Source organism: Anser cygnoides, chromosome Z (assembly GCF_040182565.1).
Source record: "Anser cygnoides isolate HZ-2024a breed goose chromosome Z, Taihu_goose_T2T_genome, whole genome shotgun sequence".
Classification (NCBI taxonomy): domain Eukaryota; kingdom Metazoa; phylum Chordata; class Aves; order Anseriformes; family Anatidae; genus Anser; species Anser cygnoides.
This window is the reverse complement of record NC_089912.1, coordinates 62,506,364-62,533,673: the sequence shown is the minus strand read 5'-3', so window position 1 is coordinate 62,533,673 and position 27,310 is coordinate 62,506,364. Positions and strand designations below refer to the sequence as shown.

General features: G+C 46.1%; 2 protein-coding genes across 4 annotated transcripts; one reads left to right on the top strand and one right to left on the bottom strand.

The window, feature by feature from the left end:
* Window positions 1-3,209: 3,209 nt before the first annotated feature.
* Window positions 3,210-20,243, top strand: LOC106045192 (uncharacterized). Of its 2 annotated transcripts, none has more exons than XM_013195575.3 (6): window positions 3,210-3,738; window positions 12,675-13,142; window positions 16,222-16,362; window positions 16,709-16,777; window positions 17,328-17,418; window positions 17,778-20,243. In XM_013195575.3, exons 1-6 carry the CDS (start codon window positions 3,684-3,686, stop codon window positions 17,983-17,985), a joined length of 1,032 nt encoding a protein of 343 aa, XP_013051029.3. In that variant the 5' UTR covers window positions 3,210-3,683; the 3' UTR covers window positions 17,986-20,243. The 2 variants fall into 2 exon arrangements, with proteins under 2 accessions (XP_013051029.3, XP_013051028.3); XM_013195574.3 differs by having other exon boundaries at window positions 3,217-3,738; window positions 12,672-13,142.
* A 2,494-nt stretch (window positions 20,244-22,737) lies between these two features.
* On the bottom strand, window positions 22,738-27,287 carry NUDT2 (nudix hydrolase 2). 2 transcript variants are annotated; one of them, XM_048048535.2, is made up of 3 exons: window positions 27,269-27,287; window positions 26,877-27,020; window positions 22,738-23,635 (listed from the first exon to the last, which is right to left on the bottom strand). In XM_048048535.2, exons 2-3 carry the CDS (start codon window positions 27,007-27,009, stop codon window positions 23,322-23,324), a joined length of 447 nt encoding a protein of 148 aa, XP_047904492.1. In that variant the 5' UTR covers window positions 27,010-27,020; window positions 27,269-27,287; the 3' UTR covers window positions 22,738-23,321. The 2 variants fall into 2 exon arrangements, with proteins under 2 accessions (XP_047904492.1, XP_066844994.1); XM_066988893.1 differs by lacking the exon at window positions 27,269-27,287 and adding an exon at window positions 27,236-27,254.
* Between the last annotated feature and the right edge of the window lie 23 nt (window positions 27,288-27,310).

Genomic DNA, 27,310 nt, shown 5'->3' with positions numbered 1-27,310 from the left:
CTGTCAGGCTCTGCAAGAAGAGATTAATCATTTACCAGCCCCTTGCCAACCGTTGGAGGTGGGACTTTTTCACAGCAAACACACCCAAAGCTGAAAGCAGCTCCCCTCAGCTCCCATTTCCCGTGGCCGCCTGGCACACAGCTGCCTCTGCGCGAGATTCACAGCTCACCGCGGCCGGGGGCCTGTCCCCACTCCCTGTGTGCCTCCATACCGTAAGGAAAAAGGTTCCTGCTGTCACTGCAGACAAGGAGGAGCAAAGGAGGGACGAGGTTGTCGCGCTGCCTGTCACAGATTAGCTACAAAGCCAACAGGGCTTAATGCAGGGGGGGAATCACCCAGGGACCCAGACGTGTCCAAGGGCTCTCTGAGGTCTGGGCATGGGGACAAGGACACTGATGTCCCTGCCCCGCTCCCCACTGCTCCTGGTGCCCAGAGGGTTTATAGCTCATCTCGGTGAGATCTCTGCTGGCTTGTGCCTTTACAAAGCACTGCCGCAAATCTGGTTTTCCCGTGCAAGCTCAGGGGCTGCCAGAGCCATGCGAGAGCAGCTCAGGTCTGGAGCAGGAATATTTCCTGGGGTTTTTCCTTCTTCAGAGGATCCCAGCCCTCCCATTACCTGGAACGAAGCAGCGTTTACTGCACAGGCCTTCAGTCCTAGCTGAAGTGGAAAGTCCCGCTTATTTACACACACACACAAAAAAAAAACCTCCTCCTTCTCCATCTGGAAGAAAAGAAAATGCAAAAAACAGCTCCTTCCCCATCCCAGCCCTCACACAAGGACCACGCACTGCTCCGAGCTGCTTGTATCAGCCGAGGCAGGGTCTGAGCACGGCGTCCGGCTGCATCCTTGGGAAGCAGCTCCATCTGCCGAGACAGCCCGGGCTGGAGGCCGGCGATGCTGCAGGGAGCAGCTCCACCAGGCTGGCCCCGGGGCTGCGGGGTGAGCGGTCCCCGCACCGCTGCTCATCCCCCAGGGCTTGTCTGGGACTCTGGGGATCTCCGAAGGTGCCCAAGGAGGTGGGAAATGAGCCAAGAGCTCTGTAAATAGAGGAAAAAAAAAAGGGGGTGCGGATAAAGAGGTGCTGTCATATCAGGCTGCTCTGAACAACCTCTGGGATGGTGCTGGGTGAAGGAATGAACCAGGGAGGGACCTGGGTCTGAGCAGGGCTTTCCACCACCAGGGCTGTGAGGACCATCAGAACTCAGCCTGGCCACTCACAAGAGACTTTCCTGAGATTTTTAGAAATTTCCCAGCAGGGCTGAAGTTGATTTTTCACAAGCACTTTGAACCAGGCACCCAGACAGACGTGCTTATCACTTCACCCTGATTAACTCAAACGAGAGCTGCAAAATGAAGAGGAAAATGCAAAGCACCCAACAAACTGGTGATGGAGCCAAGAACAAGGCTGTTCCAGGAGACACAGGTCAGCAAAGACTAACAGGACATTTAAATTATGTGACTAGGAGCTAGCAATTTTAGGACTATCCTGCTCCATGTGGGAGAGACCACAGCTGGAAATTCACTTGCTCCCTCTTAGGGCAGCCTAAGAAAAGCTGTGAAAATGACTGGGAGAGGCATCTCTATGCAAGAGGCAAAGCCATGCCATCAGCCGTCCAGTGCACCGTGGAAGAACAGGCTCAGGAGCAACAGTGTGATCTTATATGCTTTCCTGCATGTATAACAAATAAGGCCAAAGTGGTGTCTGGGTTTTGTGAAAGGAGGCGGGCTTTTAAAACGCACTGGAGCAGAATGATGCTGTTCTCCACGTGAGTTTGTTCAACAGCGAGAAGAGTGATCCGCTTTCCTGAGACCCAGAAGATCTCAGTGGCTGATGTTAAGCTGGCTCGTTTTGGTCTGTGCTGGCATGCGTGCATTTAGACTGGCCACTTTCTGCAGAGCTCACAAATGCCATGGGTTTCTGGGTTAGGCTCTCCTCAATCCAGTGCTAGACAAACAAAAGTGAACTCAGCTGCTTTCCTGGGGGGACACGAAGGGAGGTGCAGGAGTCCTCATCCCTGGAGGTGTTTAGGAGCCGTGTAGACGTGGCACTAAGGGACGTGGTTTAGTGATGGGACTCGGTAGATCAGGCTGATGGTTGGACTTGGTGATCTTGAAGGTCTTTTCCAACCTAGGTGACTCTGTGATTCTATGATTTGTGAAGTTCGCAGGGGCTAGCTGAGGCACTGCAAAGCTGAACACACTCGGACTGGGAATCCAGCTGAAAATGGCAGGAAAAGAGGTGGGACACGTGCATCCTATTTTTCACTCTACAGACATTCTGAGTCCTCACTGGATTCAGATCTGGGGACTGCCCCAGCATGGTCCCAACTACATTAAAGCTCCATGCATGGCAGAAGAAGGACTCCTTCCTGGCATGGATCAGGAAGGGCTTTCTGGGTGTTAGAAAGCAACAGTGATCCAGTGGGTTGGGAGAAATTCGGGATTCAGGAGCTCAGAGACAGACTTCCTGGCTTTGGGCAGACCGCAGCCACTCTGTGCCTCAGTTTCCCTGTGTAAAATAGACTGATGAGCCAGGAGGAGAAAAACAGGTGAAGTACCTGTTCCAGGGGAAGGAGTGGTAACATGATTTGTGGTAGAAGAGGGAGCAGCCTCTCCTCCAGGACATTTGATGTAATGCTCTCCATCTGCCTGGAGTGTACTGCCATCCCCAGGAAGGGAATCTTCCATCTGCTCCTCCTGCAGGAGAGACACGTTCAGCAAACGCAGCGGAGAGCGTTCACATTTTCAACCCCAGAAGCAAAGCAGTAATGTGGATGAGAGTTTAACATATGTGCTTTTTAAAAATAAAAATCTCTGGTATTTAGTGCAACTTGGCACGTTGTCATGGGAAAATCCAGTAATCCCATTTCTGCAGCGCCTTCCTTGAGTGCAGCGCCACGGCCAGGCAGGAGCAGCTCTCCAAGTGACTCCTGGTCTCATGGCAGAGCTGGGAGGTTTGATGCCGGTGCCATCCTGGGCTGGACCCCTAAAAGAAACGTGAAGCCATCATTTTTATGTGTTTTGATGCGAGAGGCACCTCTGGGGTTAATGATGGATCCAGCTGGGAAAGATCTCAGCAGGCAGGTGGGACAGGCAAACGTAGCGAGGATGTGGCTGAGTGAGAGCAAAATTATTTCTTAGGCCTCCCCTGCTGCTCTTTCACCCGACAGCCTTCACTGCTGCCCCGTGGGGAGGAATGTGGGGTTTCAGCGCTGTGCAGAGCCCGTACTGCTCCGTACAAAAACTTATCCCTAAAGGGACGACGACCCAGTGACAGCCGCTGCCCCAGCACAGGGTTTGGGCAGATGCATCCCACGCCCCTCCGAACTTTGCCTTTCCTCGCCGGGCAAGCCCTGCATCCTCCCCCAGTCCCAGCCCCGCCGAGGCAGCCCGCCAGCCTCCTTAGCATGCGGTGCTCATTGCCGGGGAGCGCCGAGGAGCCGAGGTCAGAGGCTGTGAGCGCGCTGGTCCAGCATCCCCGCCAGCCCAGCTCACCGCGGGACAACTCCTAAGGGATAACCTCCAAGGGGGCTGCGTCTGCACACCGATCCTTTGCTGATAAGCCCGTTGCCAAGTCTCCAGCGCTAGGACAAAAGAGGAGTTTTTGCTTCCTGGCAGGTTTTTCTGCTTTGAATGACAGAGAAGGCTCTGGAGGCTCCTTCCCTCCCTGAGCTGGGACACAATGGAGCTTTTCAGGCTGAGTCTGAGTTGCATTTGCCTCCTGCCTTGGCTTGAGGGTAAGTTTCTCCTCCTTCGGGGTAGCCAGAAAGAGGAAAGCGAGCTGCCTTCCAGATTTTAACCCGGTTTTCTGCTGAAATGTTGCTTTGGCTGCAAAGCTGTGAACCCACCGGCTGTAAAACAAGTGCTTTGCGGGTGCATTTCAGGCAGAATTTAAAATAGGATTAAACACAGGTGCCCAGGAGACAGGCTGGCCAGGCACTGGGACAGCTTGTCCACGGACGCTGTGGCATCATCCTGGCCGATTTTAAAAGCAGGTCAGACAAAATGCAAAGAAGAGAGGGTGAATTAACCTGTTTGGGAGCAGAGGTGACACCGAGCTACCCCTGGGTGCTGTGTTCACTGCCCCAGCATCAGTAGAGTGCGGTGGGAAGGGAGACAGGACCCCACGGTGCTGGTCCTGTTCCCATGGTGGTTAGGGGGGAGCAGGACGTGCTGGGGAGCCTGAGGTACTCGGCATCATAGTGGGTCATCTTTGGCCAAGATCGCTTGAATCCTGCATCCTGCAGGGCGCAGGAGGATTTGGAAGCCAGGCAGCCTGGTGTTTGATGTGCATGGGTGAAGGAGGAAAGCAGAAATCCTGGCAGGCAGCATCTTGCAGATCCAGAGCTGTGATCCCCAGGAATAGCCCCGCTATCTCTCCCACCCCATCACAGGCAGTGGGCTGCAGAGCCCCTGAGATAATAAATAATTCCCCTTTTATTTTGCTCTTCTGCCTGAGGATGCAGGTTATCGGAAGGGACTCACCGAAACAAATCCCTGAAGTGCTTCAGGGCTCATTCAGTCCCTGAAGCTGCAAGGACAACAGACCTGCAGTTTCGCAGGTTATGTGCTCAGAGATTTTCAGGCTGTCTCTACCAGGGGACAACAACAATTTTGACTGCGCAGCTGGGATGTTCATTCCCTAAAGACAAACCTCAGACTGGCAACTGTTTTTTCGAACCGTAAATCTTACCAGCTAAAGTAAATCCACTGAATTCAATCTCTCTCACAGTCCCAGACTGAGTGCGTGAATTTCGTTGTGCTAGTGAGGAGTGAGGATGTACGTGCATCTTCTAGAAGTTACAGTGGATCGGGTTAGGAGCTGGTGCGCTGTCGGGGCAGCAGTACAGCCTTAGGGGTCTTTCTTTTTCTCTTTGCTCTAAAAATGATCTTGCCCAGTGTTAGAAGATGGTAGTGCTGTACTGTTGTCACACAACAGGAGCCCCACGGCTATGTTTTATTGGTAAATTAAGGAGGGTCGCAGGATGTTTCCCAGCAAACCTCCTTTCCAGTGAAATGCATTTGATGCAATCACACAATCAGCTGCTGCATTTCCGCTAGACTGCTAATAAAGCCACAGGTGTTCTGCAAGAAAGGAGTTCATCTCAGCAGTGTCTGGCAATTCCCAGACACTTGCAGAGCAGAGAGCAAACGTTCTTTGTTTGTGGGGCCGATCTCCTCCTGCAGCCTCTCCCCATTCCATCCTGCCTGGGGCTGCAGTCTTAAGGCAGTGGGCAGGACAGAGGTGCTTGCCCTTGACAGACGTCAGAGGGTTGGTTTATTTTCCTGCTGGAAAATGGAAATCCTGGAATTGCCCAAGCTGTTTCTGAGATTGGTTACTTCAGAAACTCCCTGCAAGTAGTGGGGGGGAGCTGAAGCGTTGAAGCCTTATGCTGCCCCAGCACGGTACGATGTGCTGTGGGAACCAAGCCTCGGGCACAAGCAGAGTCCGTGCGCTTACAGGCAGACAGAAACTGCTGAAATAATGCCACATTTAACACTGATGGATGAAATAACACTCCAAGGAGGCTGAATGCAATGGCCACACAGAAGAAGACCTCTCAATTCTCATGCATTATCCCTGGGGGGCTGCTCTCCTCCTGGCTACAAGCGATGCTGGCTGCTCCCTGACCCCTCGCACTCTGCTCCCCTGCAGCAACCCTAAGCCATGTACGTGGAAGAGGCAAAAAGACCAAATGTATCTGGAACTTCTCCTAATTCGTATATTTTTCCAGCCTCCAAATATTTTCTTGGGGGATTTCCTGACCATGGTGCGTTTAATTATATTCATTGGCTACCAGATCTCTTCCCTCTGCCTGCATGGTGGCAAGGATGGATGGCTGCTGCATGCAGAGCCACCTCCTCCTGCACGCTGTGAGCCTTCCCCTGGCACCCCGTCCCATCTGGGACCAGTCCCTGACCAGTCAGCCCCCTGCTGTCCTCTCCAGACCTCTCTGGATTGTGCAGATCTCTGCCATATCCCCCTCAGGGACTGGTTTTCCCCACATGCATCAGTTTCATGGCAGCCTCACTGACCTCCTCTGCTTCCCATCACTTATCCATGGGTTTTTCCGTGCTAAAACTTTCATTTTTTTCCTATGAATGCTCTGCTCTCTTTGAAGACTATGCTGAGATACGTGGTCAAAAGTAGCCCTTGTATCAATAGGGAGAGCTCTGAAGCCTTGTTGGCCAACCAAAAGTGAGATTTTCCTAAGAGAAAAACAGCAGTGATTGGGAAAAAAAATAAAAAAGAACAAATAAAATAAAATAAAATAAATAATAATAATTAAAAAAAAAAAACACAGGCCAATGTGGTTGCCAGAAGCTACAGCTGGAAAATAGTATTGGATTACCATTTTACTGGAAAGTAGTCTGAGTGCAGACCAAGAAATATTTGCTCTCAGGTGCTTGCACTGACAAGCCATTCACCAGCTAATTACTGGCATTACCTGCAGAGTTTGTTGACTTTTCTATAAAAATGACATGGCTCGATGAGAGCTGATCTGTTGTCTGAAGTGATGGAAATAGTGCGCCATAAACCTGGAGTTGCCAGGTAGCTGCTCACCCAGCTCCAGGTCTGCCTGTTATCCATCTTACAAAAAGGTGATTTTAAATAATGACAAAGATTTCCAAAACTTCCCCAGATGTTAATTTCCACCAAGGAATGTCCTATTATTCAAAGGACAAAAGTTCTCAAAACTTTGGAGTTGTCACCCTAGGGTAAACGTGAGGGATCATGGGGGAAAAGCAATAGTAAAAATTAAATCAGTGCAAATGATGATCTAATCACAGCTCCACAAATCAACGACCTGGCTTGGCAGTTGGGCAACATGAGCAACATCTTAATCCTATGTGGAAATTGAAGACCCCTGCTACTAAAATAAGTAATGAAGGATGTATTGATCTGCGGCGCTAGAGGAGAAACCTACACCCTGAAACATCCTGACATCTGCATGTTTCTAAGAGACCCCTCGAGAGCAACAGTCTTGATTTGCCTTTTGTTAGTGGAAGCCATGGAGTGGAGGATGAATCCAGAAAGTAACTGGAAAATCAGCTAGGTGGATTTTCAAACTGTCATACAAAAAGAGACAGGAAGCTCTGTTGCTTTCACCTCTTTACCACATTGCAGTTTGTTTGTTTGCTGGGGGCCCAAATCTCAGCTATAGCTGATGGGATAATTTTTTCTCAGCCAAAATACTTTAAAAACAAAACAACCCTTCCTTCGGGAACACCTGGCCCTGCCCTATTTTTTTGGCAAACAGTCTGTTCAGACCTTTTTTTACACTCCAGTTTTAGGAAGTTCCCACAGGCAGTTATGAGAAGAGCCGTGCTGTAAAATCATTACTAGCCTCCCAACATCCTCTTGGGTTGAGTTCTTAGTCCATGCCTTGCTGACTGCTGTGGGCTGGGCCTTCACCTGCATAAACACGCAGGCTTTCTGTGGAGCTATAATGATTTGAACAACCGTCAGATTTCGGCCAGTAATTCAAGTCTTTTCTACACCCTAACATGACCGCAAAAAAAGGAGGCATTTCTAGAAAAAGTATGCCTTGAATTCATGGGATGGCCACTTTTCCTCCTTCCTCACATCTGTCTCTACAGTGGGTTATGGACCCTACTTTGCTGCAAGGGTGGTACGAGGCTGGAACTGGGCCCATGGCAGGATTATAGCTGCCTTCACTCCCTCGGCGAAGCTCACGTCATTGTCACTGGGGTGTAAATGAAACCATGTTTCATACTTTAGGAGAGAGCCTTAGCAAAATCCTGTTCTGGCTTTGAGGAAGGATCTAATTTGGTGTGTAAACTGCTGGGGAGGAATTAATGTTTGCTATGTGTCCACTTTCTCACTATCACAGCAAGCTCTTTACAGTCCTGATCTGGCTTCTCCACAAACACTAAAGAAACAGTGCCAGTCTCAGCACTTCCCTGTGTGCATCTGGGCTTCCTGCCTTTGACCAAATGCATCTGGGTCATCACATCACTCTTATGACAGCAAGTGTTCGTAATTTCCTCATCCCATGACCCTGGCATGGTCTCCTGTGTTGCTGGGACTCGCTCCCTTGTGTGGAGGGAGATCTTTTCATAAGAAGGAGCTATTGCTGGCTTGCATTCAAGTCTTATGCTCACTAATTTATGTTTGCCCATAAATTGCCGCACCTCAAGCTGCTTATTTGAGTTAAATTAAATATGATGTTCCTGTGAGTGATCTCACAGGGCAATGCCTTGCACTGAGCTCCATCTGCAGGGGACCCTCCTGCCTTCATTGGAGCTTCCCTCCTTCTGCTACTGCACCTTCTCATTTCTATCAAGCCCAGGCCCTCTGCAGCAGATGGAAATAACCTACCGGTGCCCAGCACAGCACAGAAACAGATTCCTGTTCAGAAGAGACACTGGGCTGTGGTTTTGCTCGTGGTGGGATATGACAACCTCAGGCCATCGCAGCAAATTGCGCCTGCTGCTGTGGTTAGTCACGTTTAAGTCCCTTCTGCCTTCATTCAACATCTTTTTAGACCGCCTGGTCTTGCAGATGTGCTACAAGGAGTCAGTAGGAAAGCCCCTTTTTACATTTAGTCCTGAATTTGAATCCTGATAAGGGATCAGGGGTCTGGATAGAAAAGGGTGGTAGCTCTGCAATACCAGCATCGGGCACTGGTACAGGTGCCAGCAACGAGGGCAGGAGAGTGGCGAGGTCAGATGCTGTGCTTGTCTGGAGGAAGAGGGTCAGGTACCCCTGATACTGGGACAGGGAGTGGTGTTGTCCCCACCACCACGATGTCTGAGCAGCTAAAGATCTCTTTCCCTGCATCCTCTGGTTATTTTTTTCTTCTTTTGGGCTGGGACCATTTCTGATAGGAGCAGGAGCCCTCACAGATGTGCTTAGAACAAGGACAGAGACCAAAACTGCTGGCTGGGCTACTTGAGAGGATGGGGGTCTTCCAAACCCTTATCCCACCTGATGCCGTGGGAGATCCCCGTGAAGCAGGCTGTACAGGAGATGCTGTGGTTGCCCCAGGTGGACGCCTGCCTTCCAGGACAGGTAAAGGCAGGAGGAGGTGAATTCCTGAGTGTGACTCAGTAGTCACTTCCTCTCTACTGAAAACAGCCACTTGGCAGGAGAAATCAAGCTAATTGAAGCATTCTGTAAGAGTTAGGAACAAGACTGGGGAGGGCAGAAGAGGCCAAAGCTAATGCTGATGTTCCCCAGTCACCCGGAGTGTTTTGGGAACTTGTGCTTGCTCAGCTCCGACTTACCCCTTGCCTCTGCAGAGCCTTTAAAGTGAGCCACCCAGCCCCAAATTGTGTGAAAAATGGCTTTGATCAAGCCACTGCAGGCACTGCTTAGAAAGAACAGACGTTTTTCCAGCCAGACTGGGGCTACTGCTAACTAAGGTTCTCCTGGTGGCATTACCTTAATTAGGATGGGAACATTGCATGGGTTTTGCTACTAGTCCTACATGGAACAGCATGTCCCAAGGGTGGTCATGCCACAGAGAGGCAGGGGACTGTATTTGCTTTTTTTTTCTTTCTTGCGACCAGACAGAGTGACAGTATCATAGGACAAACAAGTTGGCTTCAAGTGCCTTTGCTAGAAATTGTTTATTTTGTTCCTAAAAATACAAGGAGGCCAAAATGTTCAAGCATGAGCAGCTCAAAGCATGCATCTATTCCAGCTCCACGAGTAAGGCTGGCATTTTCCAGAGACACTGAGCTCACATCCCCAGGGTGTAAGCTGAATGCCATGCTCTGCTTGCTCCAGGTTAACATTTCCAAAATGTTAGAGCTGATGGCCTTATTTGCAGGTCTTCTGGGACTTGGCAGTGTTGGGAAAAAAAAAAAAAAAAAAAAAGTCATTTTGCTTCCTGACCAGGGAGTCTCAGTGCCTGATGTGTATCCCAGGGTGGAAAAGCTTCTGCCTTCTTTGTGGCTATACTGCTTATGGCCTGTGGGGCAGGCACAAGGGTCTGCCTGTTACCTCTGTCTAACTATGAGTGACTCACTTAGCTAGCAATGTGTCAACCTCAGGAAAGCAATAAGGTACAGGTAGTGGATGGTGAACCCATACAATGGACACAGGCTCGCATCTTTGCAGGGATCACATGAATCATAGAATCACAGAATCATTTAAGTTGGGAAAGACCTTCAAGATCATCAAGTCCAACAGGATAATAGGGAAAATCCTGCTGTTGATAGCCAGCTTTACAGCGATCAATGTCACGAGAAGCAACACCATCTGTAGGGAAGTTGCTTGGACCAAGGTTTCTGAACCTTCTCTGAATCTTTCTTCTGAATACTTCTCTGGAAGGATTGTGGTGCCAGCTTTGCTAAACCAAGCAGAGTTTAGCTAGACCTCTGCTCCTGAGCTATATAGTGGTGATTATACTTTTGGACATGAGATACAGTGTGAAGATAGAAATCTATTAATAACTTGGTATCATATGCTACTGGGGAGCTATACAAATCTTAAAGGAAAGCACATGGGTTGCAGTGCTGAAATTCCCTAGCTCACATGTATTTCCCTGGCAGACAGACTGCTCTGGATTTTCAGTGGGGTGAGTCTCTGAAAACTGAGACCTGCATAAGACAAAGCAAGCAGGTAGAAAGGGAAAGACACTGGTAGAGAACGAGGGGGTATGAAGTGATCGCTGGTAATGTGCTGGTAGCGTGGTGATCCTTTCAGAGGGAACATACACTACCAGCGACTGCAGACATAGAACAAAACACAAATCTGTTGGATAGGTTAAAGAGTAATGCTATTCAAAATTAAAATTAAAAAAATGAAAGTTTCAAATGGACTGCCATTACCAAGCAAGGAAAAGAAAATAAATTACACCCATGCCAGCACGTTTAGTAATAAAACCTGAACTAAAACACATGAGAAAAAGACTTAGAAGGGCAACCTAGAGAGAGCATAAAAAACTACTAACAGACACTTTCAAGTATGCGAAATAGGACCTTGGTGGTGCCAGCAGGCCAATAACCGATATAAATGTAAGAAGGAGGGCGGCCGTGAAGTGGGGTAAAGAGGACTGAACTCCTGAGCTACTCACTGACCTCCCAAAAATTTCATTTCCATTTAGGCACATGAATTTGGCAGGAATTTCCTGGATCAGTGGCTATCACAGGTCTGTGAAGCACAATATGCCAGCATGGACACATCCATCCTCTTCTTGGAGCAGGTGCAGGAGCTGTACCATGATTTCTGGTTGCCTCTCCCTGTGCATTTGAACCTGACCAGAAAGCCAAAGGCTTTTTCTGATTTAGCAACCCAGCAGCGCTATTAATCTAGCAGACCCCTAGAATTTCCTGAAAGAAAACACAGGAGCTCTTTTAAGCTATTGTTCCTACGCTTGTTATTGTGTATTGGCTCCTGTTTACACTGTCATTACATTTTTCAAGTAGCGAGCAAAATACATGCTGCCAGAGCAAAGTATTGTTCCTTGCTTTGTGAGGGGAAATTCTGCAGAAATAGATGTTTAGATAAACCTCATTGTTCTCATCTGATATTGTTTATCAGTCTCCTCTTTATACTCAATATTAAATGCTGATGGGGTTTTTAAAACTGTGATTCCTGGGGAAAAGATGAAAAAATGTCACTGCAGGAGCTGAATGTTACCATTTGTTAACTGCAGTTAAACTAAAATATCTCTCAGAACATGTAAAAAGCTGAAACATTTTTTTCTATCCCTCTACCTGCAAAAAATATAGGCATAAAATACACAACGGGAGGGAGGTACATCTGTGTCAGTGACATATGGTTTTGCATTTAACATTTTGCTCAGGATGTTCACAGGCCACACCAGTTGATTTTGTGCTGAAAATGGATGTGATTGTCCAGTTAACAGGATGATATCCATCTCAAATCATCAGAGATGTTGCGACGTGTTGCTATTAAAAGCAAGAAGCAACTACTGAAACTGCTTCAAATTGCACGTCTGTTTTGGGATGGCTGCAATGTCTCTCACAAAGGGATCTTTAAAAAGAATAAATTGGTGTCCGGGGAGCACAGACCAGTGTCAGGTGTGCTAAATCCAAGTTTACTTCAATACTTTTGTGAGTTGTTTCAGCCACGTACTTCCAGACTTCTGATGGGGTATGGTTTTATCCCAATGTTGCGGTAATATCACAAGAAACCACTTAATGGAAACAGTAGCCCGATATGGCCTAAATGGCCTCAGATGAACAGCATTTGGGGGTTTCGGGGGTTTCAATTGCTTTTTTTTCATAAGAAAAATTTGAATCAGATAGAAACAAACAAACAAAAAAAAAACCCACATTCATTTATTTTGGAAGGAGGGAAAGAAGGGTAACTATCTGAAGCTATAACCAGTCGAAATATTGAATTAAATGTATATAGAAGATATCTCATAAAACTAGTTTCCCAAGGACAGTGAGTTTCCCCCCATTATTTATATGGGAATTAACTACATTGTCTTATCATTCTTGTTTCCCTCTAGTATTGCTCCCTGCTACTTGTACACTCTGAATTTAAAAGAAATGTCATTCTGGGGAATTAGGAGGCTGGTGGGATGGTTTATCTAGTCAAGCCCCTCTGGGAAAGGACCGGTGGGTTACATCTCCCTTCTCCAGGACATTGTTAATGTCTGATGCTCAGGAGATGTGTTTGCCTTGGAGATGTACCATACTAAACCATGCTCTGATTGTACCACAGTAGCAGAGGGACAAGGCTTCCTCATAAGGAACACCCGGCTGGAAAAGTGCATCCACGTCTCCCACCACAAGACCGATGGCATCGGCCTGACCGACTGCAAGCCACGCTCCCTGCAGCAGCAGTGGAGCTGGGACCCTGCCACCAGGACCATCACCAGCCTCCAAACGAAGCAGTGCTTGTCGGCCCACAGGGCGCGGGAGCACGCCCTGGCCACGCTGGAGCCCTGCGGGAACTGGGAACACCAGGCCTGGGCCTGCAGCAAGAAGGGGCACTTGACTCTGCAAAGCTTGGGCTTCCACCTCAGCACCAAGGAAGGAGGCCACAAGGTCTTCGTCTCGAGGGAGAAGGACAAATTCAGCAGGTGGAAGACTTTAGCAGATGAAACCATCTGTGCTGCTGCCCAGACGGCAGCTCTGAGGCCTGGCGAAGCAATGCGAGAAGCTGTAGACACCCGGGTGTGGATATACGAAAGTAAGATGAGGTAGATTTAGCAGCAGATAGCAGCTAACCTTAGGCATCATCTAAGACATCTAACACCAGGCTTGCATCCATCATTCTAACTCATGGTAACGTCAGCCCCACCTGGAGAGGTACCAAACGCCCCGCAGTCGGCCCAGCTGTACTCCACCACCATTTTCCAGTAGTTGCTGTTGAGCGTTTTCCAGAAAGCATGCGACACCCTACAGGATCAGGCCTGTAAACCTCAGCTGCATTTCTGATGACAGCCAGAAGTCAAGTATTTTGGAAAGTTCACCTGAATTGGTGCCCAGAGCTAAGAATAGCTTGAATTGTTTGAGCCTCCCAGGTCCAAAACAGCAGTCAAAGTCCCATGAAAGTCAAGTGTTTAACGCTTTGACAGGGCTTTTGGTACTTTGTATTTGGGGATGTCATTTTTAGTAATAAGAAAACTGGAGGCAGCTGAAAACCTCTTTTAAACTTGCATGAATTATTGAGGAGCTGCTGTATTTGAAATGAGAAATTGTTGCTTTGGTTTCTCAGCAACACATTGCAGTTGTCTCCCGCCAGACCCTGACAGTGCTCCTGTTGCTAATGAAACCACAGCTCTAACCTTCATACCATGTTCTCGTGATCCTCAAACGTGAGCCTTGCTCCTGATGCCTCATGTAACCTGAAAGAGACTAGTGAATGCAGCAAATGGTGGGAAGCAGTTAAAATGCTGCCCTTCCTTTGCATTAAGAAAGCCCAAAACATAACACCAAAATATCATTAGAAAATATCATTTTTATCAGTTTTGTGGCCTTGGCCTCTGCTAAAATGAGTCTAATCTCTGCCTTCTTGAGTGTTCACTACCCTCTACTTAGGCTAGACAGAAAAAGGGCAGAAATACTGGTCTTGCCCTAGTTTTAGGTAAAGATCCAGGCTGGCAGACATCAGACATGGTCATTGCACCCAGGTGGGACTGTCATCATTTGTCAGATTGCCAGTGAACCCCTTTGCAGACCAGAGATAATTTGCGATCCAGTTAGATTTCCTATTTTGTTTACTCCCTTATGCAAAGGAACATGTTTTCAGGTCTTCTCTAGTGCAGTGGTGTGCAGATCTGAGACCTGAAAAATCACACTCAATTCCTCCTTCTGTCCTACCCTCCCTCCTTCCACTGCAGGGACCAGAAGAGAGATGGTGTTTTTAATGAATTTTCCGTGTTTGTCCACTCTGTGGATGACAAGGTTCCCAACCTTCCTCAAGGGAAATTATTTCTCTTGTACGAAGGTTAGACAGCCTAAGTGAGATTTTCAGCTTTGCAGAAATGAGTAAAGAAAAAATGTGCTGAATTTGGTAGGCATAACCAAATGGATTACGAGTATAAACTTCTGACTCTGAGAGGTTATATCTAATTGGAAATAGGAAGAGCTGTAGTAGCTTTTTGGCTGTCATGTAGACAAAATGGCCTTTTTACTGAGGTTTTTAATTAGCCAACTAGTAGGTTAACATGTAATTATCATAGACCAGTAGCCACAAGCGTTAATGTTTGTTTAGCATGAAGGTAAATATAGCAAATAAAAATTAAATACCATAATAGGCTAGTTAAATATAGGCTAGGAAGTGCGTAGAACATTTAAGATATGGGAAAAAGGCATGTGAAAAGAGCATTTGCATTCCCCAAGGCAATGTTCCTGGCAGTCCATGGCTGCCTTGGATCCAGGCTCCCCAAATAAGGCTGCAAGGGTAAACATAGAGCAGGCTTTGAATCAGGTTGTGCCAGTTAGCTTGTCTTGTGCAAACTGACAGTTTTCCTACCAACCCCACGGTTCAGAGTCTACCAGAGTGAACCTCTGACAAGTCAATAACAATTTCAAAGTCCTAAGTGTTTATTTAGGCCTTTCTTATCCACGATTTCAGTTGACCATCAACAGACAACTTTTACTTTGCCATGTAATTTGCTCAGGATATTACACCCACGTACAATCTCCCTTTTTCATCCAGATTTTTTGCAGGTAGAGCTCACCCTCCATTCAGAGAAAGAAGCTGTGTCCTAACCAGGGCATCAATTCTGGTCTAAGCCAGCTCGAGGCTCCCCAGCAGAACCAGGCAGAGCTGCATTTTGCTGCCCCATGTGTGGTGGGGCGAGGGCTGGATGCTCGTGCTGTGGGAAGGGAAGAGGTTGGGAAAAGCAGGAGGGGAACCCTGCAGACCTGTCTTTCTTCACTTTGCTGCATGCATCAGTGCAGAAGAGGGGTGATTACTGCTGCCATAAGATGTCCCACAACCTCCCCTCTAGCACTAGTTGCTATCCCACACCCTACTTCTGCAGTAAGCCTAGCAAGTCAAATGCCCCTGGCAGCTTGCTGCCTTATAGAGGTGCCTGCCTTGGCCAGATCTTATTCTGCATGTTCAGATCCTCTGCAGTTCTTCAGAGTCTAGCTTTGGGCATTGCAGCAGCACTGTCTGCAAATAGCAGTTTCAGTGCAAACCCACCTGAGACAGGTATTCTCCCCCCCCCCCCCCCCCCTTCATTTGCACTACAACAATATCTAGAGCAAAGCAGGGCTCTCTAACCTCCTCAGAAGACACAGGATGGTCTGCCAGCTGTGACCTTCTCAGCCAGCCTAAATAACTGTTTGGTATCTAGATTTCTCAAGCACTCAATCAACAACATTTTATAGCTGAAATCATACCTACCTCACTCACTTGCAAGAGATACAGACCACTTGTCTCCCTCTTAATCCCATTTCTTCATCTGTTGTGTTGGTTAAACCCATGATGCTCTATAGTTCTGCTTGCTTCTTCTTACCTCATCCTTTAACTTCTGGTGTTGCATACATGCTTTCTAGATTAATGACCTTATTCCCCACCAGAAAATAAACTCTGTTCTGGCTTTGAATTCAGTCTTGAGAAATTCATTTACTCTTTGAAATCCATGAGAACTGAAGGAGATGATCGCTATTGCACTGCATCCCATTTGTCTTGCAGGTTGAGGACTAATACGGCAGGGCTGGGTTCCTTTCCCTTGCTGTGCACTGAGCGTATTCATGTTTCTGTACAAAAATAAATGATACCCACCCCCACCTTTGCTTTATTTTCTTCCAAGCTAAAACCATCGATTCATCAAAGACTGATTCCATGGACAAGGGATCTTCCGTGGACTTGACTGACCCACTTCTGGTTAACAGCTTTAACAGCACAGTGTCTCCAGTGAAGACCAACCAGGCATACCTCCCAGCAAACGAGGGTGAGCACATTTCTTTTCTGAATGCATACACGAGAACAGCAGGAGTGTGGGCAGCATCTAGGGATTACTCCATGTATATTACTGAGTAGTTTGAGGCTTTGCTCTCATATGGTATGTTGAGATGTTTGCCTTGGCAAGTAGTTCAGTGTTATTGCCATAACCTTAACCTGATGGCACAGCCATGACATGTGTCAGGAGTTAAAAAAAAAAAAAAAAAAAAACTGTGGCTGGGGAAAACTGAGGAACAAGCGTTTTTCCCTTCTGTCTCTATACAAGGGGTTATGATTCAGCCCCAGGAGGAAACCAGAGCTTCCCCTAATTCAAATCTCTCCACTTCTTCCCCCAGATTTGTCCCACAATCACTCCAAAAAGCACCATGGAAATCGAGGGAAAACTGCTGGGGCCAGGCTTTCAGGTAAGTCCAGAGATCAGGCAGAGGAGGAAGAGACCAGGTGGATGGAGGTTCGTCAGTGCCCTTGACCTTCCCATCGGTTGCAGAGTTACATTTCCCTGGATCCCACTGTGGATGCTTAGTAGGGAACAAGGTCACCAAATTATCCATCAGAAAAACTCCCTTGAAAGTAAATCCCCCAAGGCCTAGAGTACAAAATTGAGTGAAAACGTGCAACTACTTTGTCCCAGTTCATCACAAGAAATATAGACACTCGTTAGCATGAGTGCCTTCCCCCAGCCCTTCTTATCAGAGAGCTGCACAGTGGGAAAGCATGAATGGTCGTCACCTTCCAAGCAATAAATAAAACCTTTCCTTGGTGAATTTCAACAGAAGGATGCTGTGCAGTGTGAAGCAGTTGTATGGTCTGGATGTAATAAACAATACAGTTTTCATTATCTGCTAGTCTGCAGGGGCATTAGATATTCTTGTTTGTTGGTTTTGTGGCAACAGAGGCTATTGCACAAGCATGGGGATAGGCATGGTATGATTGTTCTCTATTATATCCTCTCAGGCACCAACTGGAAGACAGCCATGCTCGTCCTCAGCCCCTTGGCATTCATACTGGGATTAATAATATTGACACTCAATGTGCATTACAACAAGTAAGTGAGAATAAGTTTCTTTCAGTCTGTTACCTCCTGCTTTGGTGTTTCAGAACAGGACTCCTGATCTCAGCACCCTTCCCAGCCCCACACCTGAAGCACTGGGCTTTGAGCAGAAGGCTGTGCTCACCCATGATGCCACGCTTGATGATTTTTCCCCTGTGCCATCCCGTTTCTCCTTCCCACTCACTATTCCATACAAATCCTGCTGCTAATGTTGGCTCCTTCTTCCCTACATACCTGACATGATCCCTGAAGATTCAGGGAATTTGGGCATGATGGGTGCTGATCCATTTCATGTGGAGAAGCAGCCAAGTGACAGGCAGGTGCAACCACATGCTATCCCTCTCTTCTCCTAGGAAGAAGAAAATCCTCTCTGCTCTGAAGAACCCTGCAGCCAGCAGCAGCAGAGCTGACTTACGGGAGCCATCTCCCTTACGAAGAGGCCCCCAGCCATACCTTCCACCATCTCGCTCCCCTTCCTTGCGGCACGGAGAGATCCTCATCGAGTGGAAAGACGGGACGGTCACTCCACTTTTTGACAATGCCAATTACCAAGTGGACTAGCTCCGAAAACAATGGAGCTGTTGTTTGATCCCTTGTCACCCACCACCCTCCTCACCTGGAAGAAGGGTGCCTCCGTAGTGATCCTGCTCCCAGGCCTTACCGTTTTGGTAGGGAGTTGTAAGCGCTGTTGTTTTGTGGTGATTTTTTTTTCTACTTTTGTTTTAGACACTCGAGAACAATCACCTTACGCAGCACAAGGTTGAAGCAAGCAGAGCAGATTGTTGTGTTTTTTTTTTTTTTTTTTTGTGTAGGCACTCACTGCTTAGCTTTTCCAGAATGGATTTAACAGATAACAAAGCCCAGGTTTAGCAAAGTAAAGCCAGTATCTTGCCAGCTGCAGCTGTCCATTGCCCTGAATTTCTAGTTACTGAGAAGATGAGAAAGTAAATCCTTGGAGACAAGGTATAAGGAGAAAACACAAGTCCTGGTGATCTTTACACCCTGTTTAAGTTAAAGCTAGCTGCCAACAGACACAGAAGGCTGTCAGTTACTTTGTCAATGTGTGAACATCACTAATAAGCACTGCCTTTGGGACTTGAAGATGAAAGAGGCTCCACCAGATTATCTGCCAAAATATTCCCTCCACTAAGTTATCACTTAAGTAACAGCTAGTCATTTTTTCTAAATTAAAAAGTTGCACTCCATCATTCCTCTATGTATCACTGCAAGAGCCCTGCTGAGAGAGTGTTTCCTAAAATATTTATGTGTTTAAGATTTATTAAATCTTATTATAACACACCCTTTCTTTATGTAGAATGATAACAGTTGTGCTCAGCGGGGATATTATCTAGCCATTTCAAATCAGTTTCAGTCTGATTTCCTCTAGCCACAATGAACAGACATACTGCCCCCAACTAGAGCAGTAATATATAGTGGTGGGTTTTGTTGTTGTTGTTTTCATAGAAAGAAGGCACTATTTTCAACTTTTATACTTCTTCTATGAGCATAATTATCTGTGACCTGTCACACTCAATCCTGATCTTTTCTCAGAGAAACTTGCAATGTCCTAGTACCTTCCTAATATTCGTGACTTTATGCCTTCCTTCTTGTGGATCATGTGATGCTGTAAGCCGTAATCACAGCTATAAATCAGGAATTATCTGAGAAAGAAATATTAACACCAGGAAATTACAAGTATAAGCTGCATCGGTGTATTTTGGCAGTGCAAGTGAAACTTCTTTCTTATTCAAACAACACTTTTCACTTTACCTAAATGAAATTATGCAATTTCAGTGGAGCTTTAACTTCACAGACTCAGAATGGCTGAGATGGGCAGGACCTTTGGGTCCGCCTGGTCTAACCCCCTGCTCTAGCAGAGACACCCCAAGCATGTTGCCCAGGACCAGTCCAGGTGGCATTTGAAGATCTCCAAGGAGGGAGACCCCACAGCCTCTCTGGGCCACTTGTGCCAGTGCTCTGCCACCTGCACAGTGTAGCAGTGCTTCCTGGTGGTGATAAGGGGGAACCTCCTGTGCTCCAGCGTCTCATTTCCTGGTACTGGGCACCGTAAGAGAAGCCCGGTTCCATCATCTTTGAACTTCTTTACAGTTTGATTTTATTTACTTCTTCTACAGCAGAATCAAGTTCTCCAGGAAATTTCACATCTCCAATATTTTTAATCTTTTTTTTTTTTTTTTTTTTAAACATAGACCACAGCCTGGAAAAAAAGTTAACTGCCACAAGATATTATTACGACCAAGAACTTAGCTGGTCTCAAGAAAGAAAATACAAACCTTATTAGTTCAGGGCATAAACCCACAGGGTTGGAAATAAATGTCTTCCCTAAGCACATCATTCAATAATTATTTACTAGGGGTTTTCCCAGACACACCTTGGGAAAATACTTTAGTAACAGACATGGGCAGAGGAAGAACTCTTTCTTCACCGGTGACCAGCAAACATAAATGACATTCAGAAATACATTCTGACTTTTTAGTGCTTACACTTTAAAACAAATCCAAAGACTCTGTGTATAACTTTGGGACAGGTTTCCAAATGTGTAAGCATCATTTTACACAAAACAATTTGTGGGAATATGCTCTGTACACAAATTGCTCAAAATGTGTGCGCAGTACCTCACCAATTTACATTCCTCTTACCTTTACCTCCCTTTTTGTAGTTAAGACACCCAACTTTGTAATTTTCTCCAGGGAGCACATTACCTTACTGTACACAGCACTTGTTATCCTTCAAAATGTTGATGCACTTTGGGAACTGCATGCTTAGCAGTGCCATTAAAATGCAAATACTTACTCAGAGTTCAGCTAGTGTTGTGCTTTCCAGAGCAGCAAGTGCTTACATTCATTACTGCTGAATGTGCAGAACAGATGACTTGTTAACGACTCTCTATAATTCATACTAAATATGCAAATCTTTCCCATAAACACGAAGGCAGTAACACAATTGTTTACATAGCAGTGATTAAATGGTAGCTCCCACGATAATGAAAAAATATGACTGCATAAAATATAAACAAAATATAAACAGCACAAGCATTTAACTATTTTCCACCCCTCTCCTTTGCTGGTTATCCTTTAGTTATTCTCACCTGTTTACTTCGATTAGATGCTAGAGAACAAGTTTTCCAAGGTACAGACAGAGGAACTGAAAGTATAGCTCCTCATCGTCAGAGGTCTTGAAAAGCATATTAGCCAAATTTCCATCAGAAAAGAGACTGAAATAGCTGATTCTCCTCTGGGGATGGGGATGGACCAGGTGATAGTGGGAGACACCTCCCACCCCCTGCTTCCAACCACTTGCTGAGAAACACTCACAGCAATTGCACAACCTGTGTGCTGCTCGCTCTTTGCCAACGCCTGAATGCAATGCTTTCAAACAGTGCTCATAATCAAAATAAAACTTACTGTAAAGTGGAGTAGCACTGGATTTTTTTATCTTATATATAAATATATATAAAAGAATGCACTTTGAGGAGGCTTTTGTAAACCGCTCTACAGGAAGATTACAGAGTGATAAGCAAGACAACACTGCCACAGTGGTGCTAACATTAATATTCGCTGTGCCAAAGCACAAGCACTGCATCCCTGGAGAATATCATAATACTAAACTGCAGCCTGTATTTCTCAGCTCGCTTATGCTGCATCTCTGGTATTGCAGGTCTTCTCCAGGGCTGATGTGATGCTCTTGATCATCTCTTCACTCCTGCAGCAAGGAGAAAGGCAGAGTGGAAGTATAACCCTGTTCCTCACACACTTATTTGCCTTGTAATTTACATGTGCTTAGGCAGCTAGAGCTACATCAAGGGATAGGGAAAAAGGAACATGTTTTTAGCCTCTGTGGGAATAAAAATGTTGTTTTTGCACAGAGTTACATTGTTTAAGGGTAAGGAGTGTGGTATTGAAATATGCTTGCAGTGATAAGACAGCTTAGCAGGCCACCTTGTAGAACGCAGATAACCAGACTCCTTAGAGCAATTAGGCGAAAATCACGGTGCCAAGTCAAGTCAGACAAGTGAAGAAACATTACCACTCCAAGCAGTAAAAAAGTCAAAAGAAATTTGAAAATTAACAGGCCGGCAACTGAAGGCCATGCATTGTCTGTGAAGCATGGGAGAGGTTTTGAACCTGGATTACCCGGTCAATGGGGAAACAGGGGAGGGTCCTGGTCATAGGTAACCATGCAGCTTGCCTCTCACGGCAGGGTGTGAGTGCTACCCGGCATCTGGGAGAATTTCCTTGTGCACGAGGACCTTGAACGCTACCAAGGACTTGATGGGAAACTGCTCAAGACTTGAGATCCCCAGGGCAGATCTGTGGTGGTACTGTGGAGGGAAGATCTTACGGTCCACCCTACCATCTAATTGGGGAGGCACTTGTGCACTTGTTCAATTAGCTCTACCCTTCACCCTAGCATTTGAAAAAGAAACATCACATGTATCCAGAAGAAGTAAAAGAAGCTTAGGAGTATCATTCGATGATAGAGTGTACATAGATTCTACTGGGGTGCCTAGAGGAGTTCCCAATGAACATAAAGCCAGGAATCAGATTGCTGAAGGGTTTGAGTCACTGTTCTGGTGGGTAACAATCAGTAAGAATGTGGATTGGATTAATTATATTTATTATAATCAGCAGAGATTCATAAATTATACAAGGGATGTGATAAGAGGAATCGCTGAACAACTAGATGCCACCAGCAAAATGGCTTGGGAAAACAGAATAGCATTAGGTATGATGCTCGCGGAGAAAGGAGGTGTGTGCGTGATACTGAGCAACCACTGTTGCAGCCTCCCATGGTTCCCTGGGATTCAGAAAACTCCTCACCCTAAAATTTAACAATGTCATCATGTGTTTTTGGTATTACTGTACCAAACCACCCAGAAGATCCTGAACCATTACTAACAGCTCATTCATGAGTATACAACATGCTAACAACATCACTTCCCACTGGTGTCAATGACAAAAGAGATTCACAGGAAAGATGACGCAGGTGAAGATGCAGCAATCAGTCCCACCACATCATGTAGTCATCCAACGTGGGTACTCACAGCTCAGCACTGGCAGTGCACATAACACTGCTGCCCACAGGTGGACACAGCCTGCAGCCCCAGAAACACCGATGCTGTCAAAGAGATGCAAGGTTGCACGTTAGTTTAGATATTTTGTGGAAAAAAAAAGCTGCATTAGGCAGCCATAGGTCTCCCCCTCCCAACCCCTTGAATAATGTATGGCCAAGGTGTCTGTTATGGAGCACAAAGAAAGAGATAAAAAAAGAACTTCAAATTTACCATTTAAATATTGTATGTCAACAGTTTATTAAGACTCCTTGGATGGCAACTATTTTCATAACAGTGCATTAGTGATGTACATAAATTCATGATACAAACAAACAAGACCTGAAATGATTTGACAAGCAATCACAGCATATCAGTGGAGGAGTTTGGGAACAGAATTACTGCTGCCCCATTTGAAATGCAAGGTGCAACTTCTGCAGTACACATTTTGTTATTAAAAATCTCCATATGCTCATTTTTACAACGCTATAGATCTGCACCAGCAAGTCAAGAAATACCAAGTGTTTGATTTTCAATGAGATTCATGACTGCTCACCACTTCAAGAAAAAATAAAAAAAGAAAAAGACAGGAACACAAGAAGCCTTTGTTAGTTCTGGGTTTCAATTCAGACATCTCTGGCTCCTGGTTCAGTCAGACCATGCTTTTTTCCATTCGTTAGGGGAGAAAAAAGTGCAAATTATTTCAAAGCTCCAAGTATCTTTACTGAGTTTGTACAGATTTATAAAAGGAAATCTCTATTTCTGCAGCCAAAATTAAAATCAGGCCGTGTCCTTCAAAAAGCCCCCTTATCCTTCACAAAAGTATTTATTCCTTAGAGCAGAGAAACCGATGCACATCTTTCAGCGTTGCTTGCATGTCCTCATATTCAGCAAATTTGCAAGCATCTTCCAGCTTCAGCCAGCGGAAAGCTTGGTGCTCCTCCGAGAGCTTGATTTCCGTGTTACAATCCTTCACCTCTGCCAGCCAGTAAACAACGGTCTTGGGTTTGCCACGGACAGGATAGTGCAGTTCTTTCTTGTACCCCTCCACAAGGGTGAGCTGGCTGGCCTGAAGACCTGCCTCCTCCTGCGTTTCCCGGAAGGCTGTCTGCAGGTCATCCTCTCCTGGGTCCACGTGGCCTGTCAAGAATGTGAAAATGTAAGTCTCCAAGACGGAAACTCAGACTTTGTTTATGCAGTTGGCAACTGGGAAACATTGGGAGGACACCATAGCTGATACAGAACTGAAAATGGAGAACAGACATTGCTTGTCAAACATTCCTCTCTTGATTTCTCTTTTGTGCCATTTATGCTTGTTTACACTGCATTTTCTGAAACTATCAGTGGCCTGTTAGCATGAGAAATCTTCCCAGTCCTCCACTTGTCTTCTGAAGCACTCTGTACCTGTAATGCTCCACTTTAGATCACACTTCAGGCTAAGGACTGAGCACCTTAGGAATACTTTTCCTTTAGCCACTAAGAGAGAGGACTGCAGATCTGCAAGAGTCTGCTCTCTCTCAACCCTTCCCTCCCAGAGAAGCTTAAGGCTGGGTTCTGCAAAACTCTTACTCATGCCAACAGCACAGAAACAATGGGACCAGACACCAACAAATGCCAATTGAAAGATGGGTTTCAAAAAAAGAAAAAAAAAAGCTTTCACTCACTTGATTCACAGCTTAGGACAATATTATGAAGGTGACAGAACACTGGAACAGGTTGCCCAGGGAGGCTGTGAAGTCTCCTTCTCTAGAGACATTTAAAACCTGCCTGGACGCGTTCCGCTGTGACGTGATCTAGGTGTTCCTGAGCCGGTAGGAGAATTGGACTAGATGATCTTTCAAGGTCCCTTACAATCCCTAACATTCTGTGATTTTAAGCACTACAAAAAGTTCAACATATTTTTATATTAAAAAAAACAAAACTGTGAAAGTTGCCAAACAGAACCAAAGTAGCTTCCTGCAACTCCTGCTTGTTCCAGCACATCCTAAACCACCACGAAGTCAATCATGAAATCACTTCAACTGGAAAAGCAGAATGAATCACACAGGGGATTAAAAAAAAACTTCTCCAAGCACACAGTTAAAAGGTGGTTGCACCACAATGGTAGATCAGATGCTTATGATCCACCCCAGAATCATATGGATGCAGTTATCACGTGAAAGAGACCACCAATATTTTCTCCTACACTGAGATATGCGGCAGTTATGGGTATTTTTAATTTCTCTCACATATTCCCCCCTGATATACAGCACACCTAAACGCTAGCCCTGTCGACAGCTGGTCTTCTCGGACACCCTGTTTGTTTCATGTTGCTTAGAATGAGAGGTGCCATTACAAACAAAGGATAAATATAACATTTCCCCAGCTGTTTGTACTTTTGTTGAGAAATGTCAGATTTGGTTTTCTCATGAAAGATCCAGACAAGACCATAAATAGAACAAGCCAAGCAAGATCTCAAAAAAGCTACTTAACAGGAGTTGGGAGGCTTCAAAAAAAGGGGCGGGGAGTGGTGTTTAAGCTTTATTTTGCCACTGGTGTCGCTCTGTTTTCTACTTAGGTGTCTGCAAATAGCCACAATTTCATCACAGAAATGAGTATTCTCTCAGGTCCCAGGTACCCAAAGTAACCCTTTAGTACTCCAAGTGGGATACATGGGGAGCTCATGTTGCTCTGCCCACAGGTCTCACTCACTTCTTTGTGTATCAGAAGCTTAACCACCCTCTTACAACGCGACATCATCTCAAATGCAAAATACACTTCTATTTCAAAAAGAAACTGTGCAGAAAACAGCATCTGATGTCTTAGATATTTGAGATCAAATACGCTGAGGCTTTAAGTAGAAATATTTTCTCAGCACTGCAAGTCAAGCTATCTCCTTTTTGAGGATAAACTTATTTTCATCTTGTACATATACAAAGCTGGGACTTTGAGCAACAGAATCCACCCGGCCTCGAACAGCTGGATTCCTTTTATAGCATCCACAGTAAATGCCCACAGAACATCCACCAACAGCCAGTAACCAGTTCCTTTTATGATAATCATGATCCAGTTACCAAACATGCAATGAGCTGAGGTAGCAAAAAAGCTGGAGACCAGGGTTCAGTTTCAACCCACAGGACACAAATGCTACCTCCTGCCTACCGGCACAGGGAGAGGCAATCACCTCACCCCACTGACTGTTGCTAACCTCGAGTCTAAGCTCAGTAAGTTTCCACTTTGTGCAATACACTCTACCCACCAGGAACAAAAAGGACCACTGGCACCACGTTCCAGCTCCTCAAAGCCATTTGCACCAGTAAACAAGCCCTGCATCCCCTGCCCATCAGACTCGACTTGCGCAGTCACAGTTCTAGGAGCAGGGATCAGGCTGATGAAGTTTGTGTAGGGGGGACCCAAGCAATACAGTTTAATCCCATAAAGGCTGGAGGTGCTGAGGGAACTTTAAAAATATCAAAGTATAGCTGTAGCTCTGCGTGGGCTTGCCTCCTCTGTGCTCCTGGAGAGGTGATTATAAGTTCTCATTCTGGCTCCTCCCACATTAAATCTAGGTCTGCACCGCATACAAGTTATATTATTGCACCACATAGCCTGGGGCTGCCTTTGAAGACCACTCAAATTGCAGAGAATATATAATGTAATAGCACCTCCATTTATTGTCCTCAGATCTGTACCAAGCTACTAGTAAAGGCTGCCATCAGATTGTGGTTTCTGATCTACAAAACCTTCAACGATATGATCTGAGTGTGTGAGACACATACCTGAGTCATTTCACTTGCTATTGTGCTGGCTTGTCCTGAATTACTGTGTTTCCAGTGAACCTTTCCGCATGGATCTCTCCTCTCACAACAGTCATGTCCCAGCTCATGGTTTTTTGCTTTCCAAAGGCTGCAAACTCTTCTCCACTAGGCTTTTGGTGAAGTGGAGGGAGGGAGAGGTTTGGAAAGTTCTGTTCTTTCCATTGATAGGAGAGCACAGCTGATTTTGTTACTAGCTTTTTTTTTTTTTTTTTCCAATTTACAAACTCCTGTTTACAAACTGCTCATGTGCTATGCTTTAAGAACACTACTTTGTAAAATCAGAAATACAAATTAGCGGAAAGAAATCGCAGAGGATAAGAAAAAGCATTTAGGGAGATCTACAACGAACCTGAAATATCCCCGTTGTGCTGCTCCCGGTACCGGGGCTGGGACAGCGTACTACCCGATACCAGCTCTGCCACACAGCTCCCCTTCCAGCTGCCCAAAAGGCACTATCAGCTGCTACTGCCAGCTGATAACCACCCCCAGAGCTGACCTCAGCAGCGCCCAGCAGACCTCAGGCTGCAATCTCCCCTGCTCCTGACGCGAGCGGCACAGCCGTGGGATATCGGAACAAACATCACCTTTGGGTGGCGTCCAGTGGTGGGTCCCGTAAGACGTCTGCAGGAGGAGGTATTCGATGCCGTCAGCGGGCTTGGAGGACGCCGCTGGCTGCAGCCTCCTGTAGATGATCAAGCCACAGGCTCTGACCGCCATGTCCCCGCTCCCTGCAGGGGGCAAGCAGAAATGACGTGGGGCTCGGGCAGGTCGGGATAAAAGTCCATCCCTTCGCAGCTACCGTGCAATTAAACCCTGTCTTAATAACAACCCGTGAGGTGCGACAATGGAGCCCTTTCCTTTTCAAATTGGGAAGGAGGAGCCTACATAAAAACCCTTAAATATATATATATGTATGCATGCATTAAGAGGCACGGAATGTGACTTGTGTGCTGTTTCTTTACAGCTGATACATTACACAGCACACCGCAGGGACAGAATATGATGAAGAACCAGGAAA

What these genes read in the sequence shown, in the direction of transcription:
- NUDT2 (XM_048048535.2), bottom strand. Translation starts at nt 27,009, where the DNA reads ATGGCGGTCAGAGCCTGTGGCTTGATCATCTACAGGAGGCTGCAGCCA. An exon ending in CCACTGGACGCCACCCAAAG is followed by an intron (nt 23,636 to 26,876) that starts GTGATGTTTGTT and finishes CATTCTTGACAG; the next exon opens with GCCACGTGGACCCAGGAGAG.
- LOC106045192 (XM_013195574.3), top strand. Translation starts at nt 3,684, where the DNA reads ATGGAGCTTTTCAGGCTGAGTCTGAGTTGCATTTGCCTCCTGCCTTGG. An exon ending in CCGGGTGTGGATATACGAAA is followed by an intron (nt 13,143 to 16,221) that starts GTAAGATGAGGT and finishes TTTTCTTCCAAG; the next exon opens with CTAAAACCATCGATTCATCA. An exon ending in CTCAATGTGCATTACAACAA is followed by an intron (nt 17,419 to 17,777) that starts GTAAGTGAGAAT and finishes CTCTTCTCCTAG; the next exon opens with GAAGAAGAAAATCCTCTCTG.